Here is a 17,553-nt window from a genome sequence, read left to right on the forward strand (position 1 = left end):
AGAGAGAAATAAGGCTTCTGCCTCCATCCAGATTGACAGCCTCGGGATTCCCACCTGTGCAGAGCAAGAGCTTCGGAGATGAAGGAAAGGGGGTGAGGCGAGTAGACCAAGCAATGGGGAGGGTGGATAAATTGGGGAAGGCAAAGAGGGTACGCTACTATGTCGACTCCCACTAAACTCACGATTTAAAAAATAAAGCTTTTAAAGTGTGTAGCCTTGGAAACCCAGAGGGGCATTTGGACTCTGTTCTGTAGGATCCCTCTGATTTGGCCTCGAGGGCTATGGGTTTGGTTTTGGTTTAGAGCCTGTCCCCTGCTCCAGAGGTGCCCTGTTGAGAAGAATTTAGACCAAGGGTCGGGGCAGCCGAACCTCAAAGGCTGACTGTGGGAAATATCCTGTCCGGTGAGCGTGACCGGAGTCTTCTATTTAGGGGACAGCCTCCCTCCCAGGCTCGCTGCGCCCTGGGACAGGGCAGTTCGTCAACCCCAGCGCATCTGCAAAGATCGAGAATTCTGGTGCTTGCATCCCATTCCTTTCGCTCCGGATAAAGAGCGCCCAGCGGGGTGATTTTCGGGGCCAGAGGAGCAGTTGGGCTTTGTGGAGGGGATTCACCAGCTCCGAGGGTGTCGTCCCCCCTCCCGTCCGCCCGCCCGGCCCCCAGCGCGCAGCACAAGGACCCTGTGGAGGGAAACAACAGGGAAAGCGAAAGCAACAGAAAGCAGGGCGCCCTCAGTGGCACAGGGCAACCACAGGATTAGGGAGGACCCAGCAAGGGTGTGGGCTGGAGCAGTTTGCAGAGCTCAGACTCCGACCCGAGACTGCTGGAGCCACAGTCCCTAAGCCTCCCGGGGTGAGTTTGTGGAGCCCCCAGGGGATGCCCCCAAACCCACCCCACTCCACCCCCTCACCCCCACTTCCTGACGCTGGGAACCTACCTCCCTGCAGGGGCCGCCAGACTGGGTGCCACTCAGTGGCGGAAGGAGGAGATTGGGGTCGGGGAGGGGTATCAGGGAAAAGTGTTTGGTTTTAATGGGTGAGGTTCCAGATGATATGGCTCCCCATACTCCACCCATTGCACCATCTCCTCTGAGATGGACGTACTGATGAACACGGGACACCCAGGGGATCATGCAGCCAATGGTTTGGGTGAGGTGGAGATGGACAGATGAAGCCAAGAAGGACAAAGACTGAGACTCCAGTTCCTTAATTTTGTACCTTTTCTTAGATGGCACAGACTTTTTCCTCTTGCTACTCACAGAAAGATTGACGGCTTACTGAAACATAAGCAAGCAAGAGCTCAATTCTTTTCTGTAATATAGGATGCCAGGAGACTGAAGTAATGTGTTTCTTTGTTTGCTTTTAACCCACCAGATAACACCATGCCACTCTTTGACCTGAGACCATGGGCCAGCCTGCTGCTGCTGGACTTGGCCTTGCTCTGGCTCCTTCAGGGGACCCTGGGGGCTCTGCTCCCTGGAGGGCTTCCTGGCCTATGGCTGGAGGCAGCCCTGCACCTTGGGGGCCTCTGGTGCTTGCTGAAGCTGGGAGGGCTGCGGGAGTTTGGGGGGACTCTGCTGCCCATGCTCTGCCTGGTGCTGCCCCTCTTTCTCTCACTGAGGGCTCTAGTCCCGGGGGCCTTGAGTGCACCCCCAGCCAGGGTAGCTTCAGCCCCTTGGAGCTGGCTGCTGGTGGGCTATGGGGCTACAGCCCTAAGCTGGGCACTGTGGGCTGTCCTGAGCCCTCCGGGAGCCCCTGCCCAGGAGAGGGAGCAGGGCCAGGAGAACAAAGCCTTGCTGTGGAGGCTGCTGAAGCTCTCCAGACCAGACCTGCCTTTCCTCCTGGCTGCCTTCTTCTTCCTGGTCTTGGCTGTTTGGGGTGAGTAGGGAGAGGGCGAGGAGGGCTAGAGGTGCACAAAGGCTCCTGGCACCTGTGCGTTCATCTGTTCCTTTTTCATATCTTTTTTCCAGGTGAGACTCTCATTCCTTACTATTCTGGTCGTGTGATTGACATACTGGGAGGAGACTTTGACCCTGAAGCCTTTGCTAGCGCCATGTTTTTCATGTGCCTCTGCTCCTTTGGCAGGTAGGTGATGGGCACTTGGGTCCATTTACCGCTCATGAGTTGGCCCCTGATTCATAGTGGCCCCACGTTCAATGGAAAGATGATACCCAGTTCTACATCATCCTCATGATCAGACCATTGTCTGATTTTTGAAATTTCATCACCAGGCCTTTCTTCATAGTCTGCTTTGTCTATAAATTCCCCTGAAGCCTATTCAGTACCATAGCAACATGCAAGCATCCATGGACAGGCAGGTAGTGTTTGTTATAAAGTGCATTGAGCAGGAGCTGACCTGTGGTCCCCTACATGGAAGGTAAGAATTCTAGTACTGAGTTTATCCAGAACGTTTTCAATCACACCCACTGACATCAAATCCAGAGCTACTGACAGTGACCCTATCTTTGGTTTCTAAGGCTATAAAACTTTATGGGACCAGCTAGCCTCATCTTTCTCCTGAGGAGTGACTGATAGGTTTGAACCACTAACCTTGCAGTTAGCAGTACAATGCTTCTTCATTCCATTTTCAATCCCTTTTATAATAAGCATATTTTGTTGAAAACGAAAATGTGCCTGTGTTTCCATTTGATTCTATCTGTACACTAATCTCTTTCTTTACCAATGTTATCCAACATCTTCAAGTCTATTCCCTTATGGTCAATACAAGTGAATGTAGTAAAAAAGTTATATACCAAATGGAAAGTTTCTTGTGTTAGTCCGGGTTGACTAGAGAAACAAATCTAGGGACATTCATATATGTACCAGAAAGAGGTTTATATCAAAGAGCCATTGTATAATTGAGAAAGCATCCCAACCCAGTCCAGATCAAGTCCATAATTCAGATATTAGCCCGTATGTCCAATAGTAGTCCACAAATTCCTCTTTAGCCTCACACAGCCACTCAATGATGCTGAATGCAAGAAGATCACAGGCTGATGGGTAGAAGGTCTTGTGGCTCCAGTGGCAGTGGAAGCATGTCAATGCTGGTGCAGGTCTCCACATGGTTCCTCCAGCTCTCAGAGTGTCTCAACAGCAGGAAAGGGAAGGCAGAGACAGAGTGGATCTGGCCTCCAGTGAACCATGTATCTCTGTTTGGGCTCCAAAAGAGGTTATCAAGTTGCAACCTGATTGACAGGCTAAACTCTCCCCCATTCACTCTTAATATAATCAAGTTGATAGGAGATTATATACCTACCACATTTCTGAACATTTCTATCCCTATGAAATTCCATGTTTCTCTTTAGCTTCCTACCACCCACTCCTAGACCTACCTCTGGATACCCCTCCAGGGTTTATATTTTGCCATATTGGGCCATTTTTTCCCCTTATGACCCTCTTTTCCTAACTCATTTTGCTATTCCCTGAAGATCTTCATCTCAGGCTTAAAATTGTGTTTAGAATCTTTATTCTTTTCTCCTTCTTCTACATACTTGGGCGTCTGCTTTTTTTCTTTTTTCTTTTTTTTTTTTTTTTTTTTTTGGCGTCTGCTATTCTAAAACCAACCCAGCAACAAACAGAGATACTACCTCAAAGGGCCAGGAGGAGTTGGATGGGTGAATAGTTACAAAAGTTAAGGAGGCTCTCATGCTCAAGGTGATGCAAATGCTCCACTCACCTCCCTGATCCTAGTCCAAGTAGCTGATATTGCTCTTTTGGTTAACAGTTTTATTGGCATACAATTAATGTATCATACAATAACTCAATCACATCAAGAAGAGTTCTACAATCATCACCAGAGTCAATTTTAGAACATTTTCATCATTTAAAAAAATCATTTTATTGGGGGCTCGTACAACTCTTATCACAATCCATACATACACCCATTGTGTCAAGCACATTTGTACATTTGGTGTCATCATCATTTTCAAACTATTTTCTTTCTACTTGGGTCCTTGGTATCAGCTTCTCATTTTCCCCTCCCTCTGCACCCTCCTTAAATCATTTATAAATTATTATTATTTTTTCATGTCTTACACTGACTGATGTCTCCTTTCACCCACTTTTCTGTTATCCATCTCCCTGGGAGAGGGCTATAGGTAGAGCATTGTGATCAGTTCCCTCTTCTTCTCTCCACCTTCCCCTTACCCTCCTGGTATGGCTACTCTCAATATTGGTCCTGAGAGGTTTATCGGTCCTGGATTCCCTGTGTTTCCAGCTCTTATCTGTACTCGTGTGCACATGCTCTGGTCTAACCAGATTTGTAAGGTAGAAATGAGGTCATGATAGTGAGGGGTGGGGGTGAAGCATGAAAGAACTAGAGACAACTTGTATGTTTCAACGGTACACCCTGACTGGCTCGTTTCTTCCTTGTGGCCTTTCTGTAAGGGGATGTCCAATTGCCTACAGATGGGCTTTGGATCTCCACACCTCACTCCCCTTAAACATCTTTCTTATACTCATCATTATTAGCTCCCCATTTCCTCCAGTCTCCCCAAGGAATTGTTAATTCAATTACTGTCCCTATAGATTTACCTATCCTGGATTTCTTTTCTTTTTTTTTTTACATTTTATTAGGGACTCATACAACTCTTATCACAACTCTTATCACTCATACAACTCTTATCACAATCACTCATACAACTCTCATCGCAATGTAAAGCACATCTGTACATTCTTTGCCCTCATCATTTTCTTTTTTTTTTTTTTTTTTTAGCCCTCATCATTTTCAAAGCATTTGCTTTCCACTTAAGCCCTTTGCATCAGGTCCTCTTTCCCCGCCCTCCTCCCTACTCCCCCTCCTTCATGAGCCCTTGATAATTTATAAAGTATTATTTTGTCATATCTTGCCCTGTCTGGCATCTCCCTTCACCCCTTTTCTGTTGTCCATCCCCCAGGGAGGAGGTCACATGTAGATCCTTGTAATCAGTTCCCCCTTTCCAACTCACTTACCCTCTACCCTCCCAGTATCACCCCTCACATCCCTGGTCCTGAAGGTATCATCCACCCTGGATTCCCTGTGCCTCCAGCCCCATATGCACCAGTGTACAACCTCTGCCCCATCCAGTCCTGCAAGGTAGAATTTCGGATCATGGTAGTTGGGGGGGAGGGAGGAAGTATTTAGTAACTGGAGTAAAGCTGTATTCTTCATCAGTGCTACATTGCACCCTGGCTGACGCATCTCCTCCCCTAGACCCCTCTGTGAGGGGATCTCTAGTGGCCGACAAATGGGCTTTGGGTCTCCACTCTGCACTTCCCCCTTCATTCACTATGGTAAGATTTTTTTTCTGATGGTACCTTACACCTATCCTGAATTTCATATACCAACATTGTTTTTTAAAAAAACTAACAACAAAAATAAAGTAAACCTGCATCTGCAGCAATCTGCTTTCTGATGCATCCTGCATGATACAAGGGCTATTCAGATCCCTGATCCATGGTTAGAGGGGGGTTCACCAGGCGCTTAATCCACATGTATTTCCGCTTCATTTTTTGTAATTAACACACTTTTAAAATAGGTCAAAAGAGAGATCAAATAAGATAATACATTTTGACCTAATTATGTCTGCCACAATCAACTTTACAAAGCTCTCAGTCTGATAGCAGGGCTATCCACATCCCTCAACTCTGATCAGAGGGGATTCACCAGAGGTTTAATCCATGTGTGGGCCCTACAAGTAGATATCGGGCTTGCGCTGTCACCCGTAGCCTTCTACAAACCAGGTGCTCACCATGTAAGCTCTGATGCCGTTCCCTCCTTTATATTTGGATTGTATTATTTACAATCCTTACATCACACCGAGTGGCGGTGCTTCTTCCATGTGGACTTAGTTGACACCTCACTTAGATGATGGCTTCTTTGAAAACAAGCCTTTAAGACCTCAGGCGATGTGTAGTTTCGTCACACGTTGCTATGTCTTCAGTGAGCTCTTCACGAGGGTGGGTCTTGCTCCTTTTGTAATGAGTAAACTTAGAGTAAACTTCATTTAGGATGCCCTCGAAAACAAACTCTTCATCGTGCTTTCATTTCACACTTGTTCCTCTGTGTTGAAACGGACTATTCAAACGCGTGTCACTTCTTACAGATCAATGCCTTCTTACAGATCAACGTCACTTCCAACAGATCAATTCTCCAGACTACTTGGTCCTAGAAAAATAATCTCTTACTATTGAGTTCTTCCTTCAACTTTTATGAACTCCCTTTCTACCCACCAGTTCACTCTGTCTCACCTGGAAGGCTTTCTCCTTCTGGATTCATCAATATGGACTTTTCCTCATGACTTAGTATTTTGAACTTTAAGAACAGTTTCATATTGAGCTAATTCCAGTCCTCTCTGTAGGTCATTCCCAGACCAACCCCAATGCTGAGCCCTAGGCTGATAGATCCAGTTGCTTTCTTAATGTCCCCATTGGATAGCCCATCCTCACCTCACACCCGTGGACCCAAAGCTCTAGACATATCATCCTCCCTCCTGGTCCTCTTGAAAAGGGGGTTCCTCTTCTTCCCCCTTCCCCCCCAGAACCTCCGGTATCCAAGGCGCCAGCACTGTTGATGCCTTTCTTGTAGGCAGCCGCAGTGTACAGACACTGGTGCTGTGATCTTCTCCTTTGAAAAATTGCTTCCATCCTCCCCATTCTCACGCCCATTAGCAAATTCATCATTTCATGTTCGCCTCCTAAATACGCTAACTGAATTCGTGTCAGAGACTTATTTCCTAAAATTCTTGTGTTTTCATAGTTTTCCTGAAAAATAGCTATTGTAAATATTTGTAAGGGATATAAAATTCAAGTTTTATTGTCCAACATTGGTTGAGAAAAGACAGGGATGCGTGAGTGGGCTCAGGAGAGTGGGAGAGCAGGTAGCTCCGCGGATGCGGTTCCCGTGACGAAGCATCTGGGACTCGGCAGAAGGACTGTCAGGACAGGGAGGACAGACGTCTGGGCAAAAGAGAAGCCTGGGACATAATACTGAGGCCCGGCGAAAAGCAAACCCTGGGCCATTTTCCCCTGCAGTATCTTTTCATTTCTGCTACATTCTGCTCCTCTGTAAATGTCCATCCATTTGAATGTGCTGTGATTTTGTTCTCCATCTAGCTCACCATGTCTCCCTTCTTCCTCTATTTATTCCAGTCCTTCTTCACGCTCGCTCTCCATGTCTTCTTTTGCCTCTCTTGGTACACTTTCCCCAACTTTATATTTCTTTGTATTGTGGACTTCTCCGCATTTCTCACCCGTTCCTTCCCTCTCTGCATCTCTCTCACCCCTTCATCCTTCTGCTTTCTCCCCCGTGTCCCCCAGCTCACTGTCTGCAGGCTGCCGCGGGGGCTCCTTCAAGGTGACCATGTCTAGATTCAACTTGCGCATCCAGGACCTGCTCTTTGCCTCCCTGCTTCGCCAAGACCTCGGCTTCTTCCAGGAGACTAAGACAGGTGGGGCCTGGACTCCAAGGCTGGCATTCCCTGGGTCACTCCTTGCTCCTCAGTCGGCTGCTCCCAGCAGCCTCTCCTCCTGCCTTCATAGTTGATGCCAAGCCAGGAGAGGGTCGGGAGGCAGCTTCCCTGCCGTCTCTCTGTAAGTCACGGCGGGACGTACAATAGGACGCTGTGTTAGAGGAGAGTTAGAATGGAATTTCTGGGAGCTGCGTCCTACACTTGGTTTTCTCACCTGCTTTCTCTTCCTCAGGTGAGCTGGATTCAAGGCTGAGCTCGGATACCACTTTCATGAGTTGCTGGCTTCCTTTGAATGCCAACATCCTCTTGCGGAGCCTGGTGAAAGTGGTGGGACTCTATCACTTCATGCTCAGCACGTCACCTCGACTCACCCTCCTCTCTCTGCTCAACATTCCCTTCTTGTTAGCAGTTGACAAGGTGTACAATGCACGCCGTCAGGTATGTGTGGGTGGGAGGGCCGCCCGAGAGGAGGGGAAAACTTAAAGGAGAGGTGATCCCTGATTCATAGCTCAGAGCTCTTGCAAAGATCATCTGAGTCCTTAGAGCGGTAGTTCCTAGTGGGAGCTGTGGGGTGGGAGTCCACAGATGAACTTCAGACGCCCTGAAACTATACAAACATGTGTGTGTGTGCATTCCTTAGGTAGAAAGTAGCTTTGATTAGATTACCCAAGGAGCATGGAATTTCCATCCCCACAAAAACTTAAAAATGTGTTGGGTAGAAAGTTTGCCCTCTTCTACCTGGCAGAAGGATTTAGAATGCATGTAGAGAAAGTAGAAGGTGCATTCAGGAGGTCCTGAGTCTGAGGTCAGTTCCACCATCTCTTAATTCACAGTGGCTACTTGAGCAAGCTACTCCTCTTCGTTCTGGGGTGTTTTTTTTTTTTTAATGAACAGTTTGATTGGGACATAATCCAAATATCATACAATTCAATAGTTCATATAAAGAAGAGTTTCACAATAGTTGCCACAATCAATTTTAGAACATTGTCTCCTTTCTATAGTCATTGTTATTTGCTCCCTATTTCCCCCAACCTCCTCTGCTGTACCCCCCCCCCCAAGGAACCATTAATCCACTTACTGTCTCAATAGACTCACACATCCTCGATTTCTTGTACTGGAAACCATACAGAAACAGGAAACAAAGGGTCAAAAAAAAGCCAACAATAATAATAACAAAATTAACTAGAGTAAAAAGTCCAGTTGTAAACAAAACAGAAAATATTAAAAACTAAAGCAACTTTAAAATGGGTCCAAATGGAGATCATATGATAAGATGTTAGATATAACCTAACTCCATCCGCCATACTACATTTTCCAGTGTACCCCGTATGATAGCCAGGCAATTTTCATCCCTGGTCTATGTTCAGAGAGAATTCACAGGAGGCTTAATCCACGTGTATTTCCCCTTCGCTTTTTTTTTTTAACTACACTGATCGAACTTTTAAATGAGTCAAAAGGGGGATCAAGTCACATGCGACTTTTTAACCTGGCTGTATGTACTATAACCCTCTCTACAGTAGTCTCCGTCTGATAACAAGGCTGCTCCCATCCCTCAACTGTGGGCAGAGGGCAATCACTGGGGAGTTTAACTTATGGGTGAATCTTGGAAATGAATGTTGGGCTCCTACTGTCATGCATAGCCTTCTGCAAACCAGGTGCTCACTTAGTCGGTACCTCACTTAGATGCTTGCTTGTTTGAAGACAAGCCATTAAGAACCCCGATGCTGTTCTTTCTGATAGCTGGGCACCATCTAGTTTCTTCACTACATTCCTATGGAAGAAGCACACCAGCCTGTGTGATCCAAGGATCATATAATTCAAATAATATAATTAATAATATAATAATTTCAAATCTGACGCAGGTAATGGTATCAGAGCTTAAAATGGGAACACCTGATAGCATCCATATCTCCAATGGTCTCCTTCGTGAGGGTGCATGTCAAGCAGGGTCATGACATAAGAACTGATTGTCCTTAGATTGGGCCTAGAATGACTAAGTGTACGCTCAAAATCCATTTATATATCTATTATTTGCATGTGTCTCTGGTTCACTTAGAGACATCATTGTCATTTTGTGTTAGAGAATATTATCAATCATCTCTCTAGGGTGTAAGGTTATTCTATTGATAGCGTCATTAATTTGGTCAATGGTAAGGAAATTAAAACACAGTTGAGAATAAGAGGTCAGACAAGTGTAGGCTGGCTATCAACGACAATACATGCATGACTGACTGATACAGATTAAATTCTTAAGTGTTTGAACACTATTTACACAAACAGAGGGGGGCTGGTGTTGAGTGGAAACTTTCAATACCGTTTATTGACAGAGGCAGAAATAGGCCTACCAGATTAATACATATCTTAATAAAGCAAGAATGGCATTGAACTAGTAAGTATATGGTCATCTGACAACTGCCAGTCTATACCTTTGAAATGACAACCATACGCTTCTCACACTAAGTAGTTTAGGCCTTCAGTTCAAGGGCTACAGGGAAGTTTGACATAGAGCCCAGTTCACTTAGTGAGGTGTCCATATTGAATCCTTCTGGTGTGACCTATGAAGGATGTTGTGCGCCTCAAAAACAGGGTCTAAAGTTCCAGTCGTCTGTAACATATCACCTGTGTCACCAGGGACTAGATAGAAACTAGGCCTAGAGTATCTAATTAGGAACATAGTACCAGGCATATTCTCCCCTTGGGTTCTATATAAGTATTGTTGAGTTTGTTTGGGGTTTTTTTTCCCCCCATTTGGAGGTTGGTCCTCCTCATTTTCCTAACAACAGAAATGCACTTACGTTCTTCAAGATGTGCAGGCTCCCCTTCCTTCATCTTGACCTGAATTGCCCATCAAATTTGTTTATCACTCTGATAGAAGTAAGTATCCGTTGGTTTGAGGGGATCTTAGCATAATATTATACAACAGCAACTAACCGGTCACCTCCCTCCCCTCATCTTGAAAAGCAGTCTCCAGCTGAAGTGTCTGCAGCGCCTCTATCACAGTGGGTTTTTAAGAAATACTTATAGAAGGGGTGCTGTATGCTTCATGGGCTCTAGTCAGGCTCTCTACTGGGTTAGCGGATTGCATGACCTTGAAGCAGGAGCTTGCTTTCCTCTTGGTATTTATCCTTAAACTAGTGGGCTTATCCAGTATTTGTCCTTTTGTAATTGGCTAACTTCACTCAGCATAATTGTCTCCAGATCCCTCTATGGCATGAGGTGTTTCAAGATTTCATTGCTGGCTTTCAGGGATTAATAAGACTTCATTGTGTGCTTATACCAAAGGGTTGTGTGGGTTTTTTTTAATCCATTGTTCTACTGATGGGAATTTGGGCTGTTTCCAGCTTCTTGCCATTCTGAACTGTGTTGCCATGAACATGGGAGAGCATATGTCTATGTGTGTTCTGTCTCTTATTTCTTTGTACCCCTCCATCTCTCATCAGGTGCTGGAGGGGGTCAGAGTGACCTCGTGTGAAGGTACAAAGATACAGTGGGCATCTCCGACCCTCCCTAGCACTGCGAGCTCAATTGTGCTTCCTCCTCTGTCACGCTCATTATGCCTCATGGAAGGACATGCAAGGAAGAGGGGTCTATTACTGTCGATCGGGGAGCATCCCCAGGGCTGCAAGGAGACAGGGACCTGCTGTCCTCCGCCTCATGGGCCCTGCCTCCCCTGCCCCACTCTTTCAGGCGTTGCTCCTGGAGATCCAGGATGCTGTGGCGAAGTCAGGGCAGATCGTGCAGGAGGCGGTCGGAGGGCTACAGACCGTGCGGAGTTTGGGGGCCGAGGAGCATGAGGTCCTTCGCTACAAGGAGGCCCTTGAACGTTGTCGGAAGCTGAGGTGGCAACGAGATTCAGAACGAGCCCTGTACAGGCTTTTGCGGAGGGTGAGCCATCCAATGGGACGAGCCCAGGGAGGGGGCTGCGGAAGGCACGGGGAGCCGACTGTGGGTTCTGCTGTCCTGCTTGCTGTTCCAGGGTAGCGAGTGAGCAAGAGCGGGCAGACTCCGTCTGAGCTCCATCTCGGTCTTCTCCCCTCACAGCTGCTGCAGCTGGCTGTGCAGCTGCTGATGCTGAACTGTGGCCTGCAGCAGATCCTGGCCGGAGAGCTCACGCAGGGCGGGCTGCTCTCCTTCCTGCTATACCAGGAGAATATGGGGGATCACGTGTTTGTGAGTGATGGGCCTGAGCAGGCCGCCCTTGTCTTCCCTCTGCTTGCCTCTCTAGCCTCTGGGTCTCGGGCTTTATTTGTTCTCTTTTTTAAATAGATAAATAAAACATTTTGCTATAGAGATTTCCAAACACATGCCACAAAAGAGAAAAAATCATGTGATAAATAGGGCGATGTAGCATCTGCTATAGCAGTGATCAACACAAGGCTAACCTTGTCTCGCCCACTTTGCCCATCCAGGTTATTTTGGAGGAAAGCCCAGATACCATCCTATTTCAGTATGTAGGGCTGAAACATGGCGCCTTTAGAAAATACAAGCACAAAACCATTTGGACTACTTAAAAAAAAATCAACAGTAACCCCTTAACTACATCAAATGTCCAGAGAGTGATCTTATTTCTCTTTGGTGCAATGCACTAGACAAGGGTGAGTTCGACAGAAGTGCTGCTTAGACCTGCTTGGGTTTACTTCACCTAAAACTTGTTTAACAAGTCTCTGACCAGTGGATGCCGCAGACAAGCTCTCTGAGTCATCGATCTGTCTTAGTCTCATTACGATGTCTTCCCAAAAAGGTCCAACGAAAGCAATGGCTTCTGAGGGGATTTGACGGCTCCTTAAATTCAGGCTGAGAGTGTAGCTCTGAAGGTGACGGCAGCTAATTTTTTGCCATGATTATCTAAAGGGACAATCTTGATAGATCTTTTTCAAAGGATACAATTTTAAGAAAATGAAGGCCAGGCGCGTTGTGCTGCATAAGGAATATTTTTCCATCGTTACAGTGCACCTAATCCTTCTTCAAGGGTGGCAAGAGGCATGCTTGATACTCTTATTGGAAAACTTTATCCTATCTACCCTGCTGTGCAGGGCTTGCCCCGGCAGACTTCTCTTTGTTCACAAAGTTCAAAGCAAGGGGACCCGATCACAAGGATCAAATAGAACCCCCTCCCAGGGGAACGAATGATGAAAAAGTGGGTGAGAGGCTGCGGAGGACGATGTAAGATGTGGAAAAAATAATCTATAACTTCTCAAGGGTTCATGAGGGAGGGAAGGCAGGGGACAATGAAGAAAGAAATAAGGAACTGATTTGATGCCAAGGGCTCACATGGGAAGGGAATGCTTTCAAAATGACAATGGCGGCATATGTGCAAATGTGCTTGACACACTGGAGGAAGGTATGGATTGGGATAAAAGATGTAAGAGCCCCCAATAAAAGCATTTAAAAACCCCCACAAAACTCAAAGAACATTGAAAAGGAGTGGGATTTGGGTGTCCCAACAGTTCCTAGACTGCTACTCTGATGCGGTCCAAAAGGAAGAGCATGAACGTTTTCAGGAAATGGTGAGAGATGGAAACATCACCTTCCGAAGTGCACGTCACTGCTAGATGGAGGATATGCCTAAACATTATACCTCCACATTCTGGTATTTTGTTTGCTATCGATTTCTGTGATGTTTTAGCAGTATTTTTTTAACACACGACACACATATACCAGGGGGCTTCAAACACTTGGGGGGAACGGGAAAGATAAGGAAGCGTTTCCACAAACTTTTTGAATAATAGTTTGTTGGAATTGTGATCTAAATTAAGTTCACCTCTCTGTATACTCATATATATAATACATATATGTTTCAGGGAATTCAAAATGTTCATGGAAAAAAGCAAATAAAAAGATCATGGATTTTTTTCCCATGAACTTACCAAGTCCCCGCATGTGTGTGCACATGAACGAAGGGGATCCAAAAAAGGTGGTGGGAAATTCTATTATCTCTTCACTCCATTTTTCCATACATTTCTGAAGGCTTCACCCCTACAACTCAGTTGTTTTTCATACAATTTATTCGCTCAAGAAACATTGTCATTTGTACTTGGAGGTTATTTCTTTTATGGCTAGTTAATTGGTATTTTATTTGTGATTGATATTTTATTTGGCTCATTCATTAATATTTTTCATTGATTAGTATTTTATTTGTGTCTGTAGTTACAGGCAGTTGTTAGATAATTATAGAGGCTTGTTACATTATGGCCTTTCAGTGCTTTAAAACAATATTTTCCAAGACAGCATATATCTTAGGTGTTAGTACACTCTTCAACTAGGAGTACACACAGCCTGAACCTCGCATTGTGATGTTTCCAGACTTTGTTGCCCAATACCAAGCACAACGACATGATGAGAGGCAGCAAAGCCATGGGATTACATCTTCCCTACATTATCAGTGGGACCATATTTATTCAGCAAGCTTGCCGTCATCTACGATTGGGAGACCCAGGGTTATAGCTTAACCAGGAGAGACACATAAACCCTAATTCTTTCCAAAGTTTACCAACTTTCAAAATTAATTGCTTTATTTGGGCATTCTTCGGTGATCCCCTGCAGAGTTGTTGACCATGATTCTGAAGCAGGAGGTCCAGTGGGGCAACAGTGAGCTGGACACAGGGCCTGTTTGTAAGCAGCTGTCTGTCTGGTCAGGCCGGGCAGAGCTGGGCAAGAATACAGGGCAGTGATTGACAACCTGGGGACAGAAACGTGGTGGTGGGATGAACATGAGACAACCCCCCCTTTCCCCTGTCACCTGGAAGCTGGCGATATTGCTGCCACTGATCAGTTCCATCCCGAGTGTCTCTTGAAGGGGAGCACGTCTTTTCTGGAGAAGGGGAGGTGGGGGTGGGGAGGCAGCATGGCTGTGGGTGGAGCATGGCAGGGGGGGTGGGAAATTGGCTCATTAGATTGATCCTTGATTTCTGGTGAGGTGTGTTTGATAGCTCACCCTCCATTCCTGTTTCCCAGAGCCTGGTGTACATGTGGGGCGATATGCTGAGCAACGTGGGAGCTGCTGAGAAGGTGTTTGCCTACTTGGACCGACAACCAAACATGCCCCCGTCCGGGACACGGGCCCCTTCCCATCTGGAGGGGCGTGTGGAATTCCAGGATGTCTCCTTTGCTTATCCCAATCGACCGGACCAGCCTGTGCTCAAGGTGCCCGAAAGAGGCCACGGGAGAGACCTGGCGCTGCTGCCTTGTAGCATCTAGATGACTTCCCTCAGAGCTCACCTTGCCTCTGGTGGGAAAGGGAAGGGGCTGGGAGGAAGAAGAGCTAGGCCCTAACCCGCCCCTGGCTTCTCTAGGGGCTGACGTTCACTCTTCGTCCTGGCGAGGTGACTGCGCTGGTTGGGCCCAATGGGTCTGGGAAGAGCACAGTGGCCGCCCTGCTGCAGAACCTGTACCAGCCCAGCGGGGGCCAGGTGCTGCTGGATGGGGAGCCCCTCTCGCAGTATGAGCACCACTACCTGCACAGAGAGGTGGGCGGGGCGGGGCGGAGGGATGGGCGGAAGAGAACAGGAGCATGCGCACAGGCAATGGGGTGGGGTGGGTGGGCCCTGAGAAGCAACACAGAGGGCTTCTTCAGGCGGAGGTGGGAGGGCCTCTGTCCCAGAGACCTCCCACACAGCCCTCTGGGCGTGTCCACCTTGTGCAGGTGGTGTTGGTTGGGCAGGAGCCAGTCCTCTTCTCCGGCTCGGTGAGAGACAACATTGCTTATGGCCTGGAGAACTGCAGGGACGAGGAGGTGCTGGCAGCTGCCAGGGACGCCAACGCAGACCAATTCATAGCGAAGATGGAGCACGGGATGCACACAGGTAGCTCTTGCAGATTTTCTCAGTCACATGACAATAGGGCACCTACTCCGTGGGCGAGTGTGGTAACTCCCGAGCCATCCTTTCCGTAACTCCATCCTTGTCCTCCTGCTCCCTCCTCCCCAACACCATGGCTTCTTCAGCCTCTTTCTTCTATGGGAGTCTTTCTTCCCAGAGAGCGGCGCACAGCCGTGCTCTCTCCATCTGCGCAGCCCCATTAGCTCCCTGCCCGGCCGCCCTCCTTTAGCTCACCTCTCCTTGCTGGTTCTTGTGGAAACATCCATTGTGCGTTGGCCATCCTTGTGGTGAGGCATGTCATGGTGGCCACTTGTGTCTAACGAAGGGTGTCTCTCTGATCTCCCCAGAAGTAGGGGAGAAAGGGAGCCAGTTGGCTGTGGGGCAGAAGCAATGTCTGGCCATTGCCCGGGCCCTTGTGCGAGACCCCCAGGTCCTGATCCTGGATGAGGCCACCAGTGCCCTGGATGCTGACTGTGAGCAGGCGGTGAGTACTGCGGCCACCTGACTCTGCAGTCAAGGGGGGAGGGGTGATGGGGGGGGGCTGAGACCTGAAGGGTCACTGTGTGTGCACTTGGGCAGCAGGAGGAGGAAGGCGCCACTAGTGGACAGATCAGGCCTTATGAGGACTGTGGCCTGAGGATGGGGGTTGAATTGAGAAGCCAGTGGGCACGGGGGCATCTCTGGTGTCTCCAGTTGCAGGGGTCCAGGGCAGACAGAATGGCAGGGCAGACCTTGATGTACTGCTCGTCCCTCCCGTCACACATTCCTACCTCCCTGACCCTAAGCTGGAGTCTCTGGAGAGTACATGCACTCAGTTGCTCCCCAAAGCCTTTGTGTTTACTGACGACCCAGACACCCCTACTAAGAAAGGCCGGGTGATGTCCTTCCCAAAACCAGCCACTGAAAGCCCTGTGGGCCCAGTTCTGCTCTCACACACAGGGGGTCGCCTCGAGTTGGAATGGACTTGCAGGCAATCGAGAGCGAGGGCCTTTGCCTGCGTGGTGCATCCGTTCACGCCCTTGGCTCCTAGCTGGCAGGGCGAGGAGGCAAGTCCATCTAGCAGCGCCTTGGCATTACATTCTGGTGGTCTACTGCTAAAGGCCAGCCTTCAAAATCCCCATGGAGCACAATTCTCCTCACCCAGACATTTAGCTCCTGAGTCGGGGTGAGCTGTAAGGGTGCTGGTTACCCTGAGGCACAAGAGACAGTGCTCAGCGCCCCGTGGTGTCTGTTTCCTGTCCTTCTGACCCATCATAGTCTCCCCTCTTCAGCTGCAGGACTGGAAATCCCGCGGGAACCGGACGGTGTTGGTGATTGCTCACAGGCTGAAGACAGTTCAGGGTGCAGACCAGATCCTGGTGCTCAAGAAGGGCGAGCTGCAGGACCACACCCAGCTCATAAAGGAGCAGGACACCTACGCCAGTCTGCTGGGCCTGGACTGAGACTCCAAGGACACTGGGCATGTTTCCCGGTCGTCTGCACACCCCGGGATAGCACCTGCTTTGAGTTTCCCTGGGGCGAGCATGATGGAGGTTTGGGCAGGTGTGCTTTCTAAAGATGTGGGGTTGGGGAGGTGGGAGACCGCCTTATTTTCTTGTTGAACAGAATGCTGCCTGTTGCTGAGTATTGTGGCAAAATAAATGTTAAATGCTTTTTAAAAAGTATTACATCAACCATACACATTCATATAGCAAATTTAGAAACTACAGAAAAGTCCAAAAATGTGGCAATAGAAAGAGATTTTTCCCCAGCTTTGTACTTGCCCCCCCCCACACACACACACACCCCATCCCCCACCACCCCGCCAAGATATGGCAAACATTAGAGGCTTTTTGCTAGCATGTGGTGGGAGGTCAGATGCTTAGAGACATCTCCCTGAAGGGAATCAGTTGCCAGACAGATAGGCCCTGCTCCCTGCTGTTAAGGACAATGGGCTACCCCCTCAAGGCTTGTGACCATTAGCTTGGTTCCTGTAGGTGGGGTTTACACCCTACTGATCATAGTTCCTATGGAGATCCAGAGAGCAGATCAAACCAGCTCAGTTACATCCAAAGTTAGGCTGCCATCCTGAATCTAGGATCCTCCCATCTTGTCACATGGATATCCCCAATCCCTCCTCTTCCTATTGCGTGTATACCCCTAGATTGTCCCCCTTTCATTGCTGTATAACCTATAGTGCAACCCCTTCCTGTGACGTATGTCTTTATCTGTAAATAGTGGGCTTGCACTCCCCCCAAAGATATATAGGCCTGGGTTAGCAATAATGAGCTCCCTCTCGGCTCTTCCCTTGA

The 17,553-nt window shown here is 47.9% G+C and overlaps 1 protein-coding gene across 1 annotated transcript; it reads left to right on the plus strand.

Moving 5' to 3' along the window:
* Positions 1-1,379: 1,379 nt before the first annotated feature.
* LOC142453051 (antigen peptide transporter 2-like) lies at positions 1,380-16,789 on the plus strand. The gene is made up of 11 exons (XM_075554177.1): positions 1,380-1,875; positions 1,968-2,082; positions 7,294-7,424; positions 7,678-7,883; positions 11,133-11,330; positions 11,487-11,615; positions 14,400-14,588; positions 14,738-14,911; positions 15,088-15,247; positions 15,610-15,746; positions 16,534-16,789. The coding sequence occupies exons 1-11, from the start codon at positions 1,380-1,382 to the stop codon at positions 16,702-16,704; spliced, it is 2,106 nt and encodes a 701-aa protein (XP_075410292.1). The 3' UTR covers positions 16,705-16,789.
* The last annotated feature ends 764 nt before the right edge of the window (positions 16,790-17,553 follow it).

The sequence above is a fragment of the Tenrec ecaudatus genome, chromosome 7 (genome assembly GCF_050624435.1).
Source record: "Tenrec ecaudatus isolate mTenEca1 chromosome 7, mTenEca1.hap1, whole genome shotgun sequence".
Taxonomy (NCBI): Eukaryota; Metazoa; Chordata; class Mammalia; order Afrosoricida; family Tenrecidae; genus Tenrec; species Tenrec ecaudatus.

Coding starts and splice junctions, on each gene's coding strand:
- LOC142453051 (XM_075554177.1), top strand. CDS start 1,380: ATGCCACTCTTTGACCTGAGACCATGGGCCAGCCTGCTGCTGCTGGAC. Junction 11,616..14,399: donor ATATGGGGGATCACGTGTTT/GTGAGTGATGGG, acceptor CCTGTTTCCCAG/AGCCTGGTGTACATGTGGGG. Junction 14,589..14,737: donor CGGACCAGCCTGTGCTCAAG/GTGCCCGAAAGA, acceptor TGGCTTCTCTAG/GGGCTGACGTTCACTCTTCG.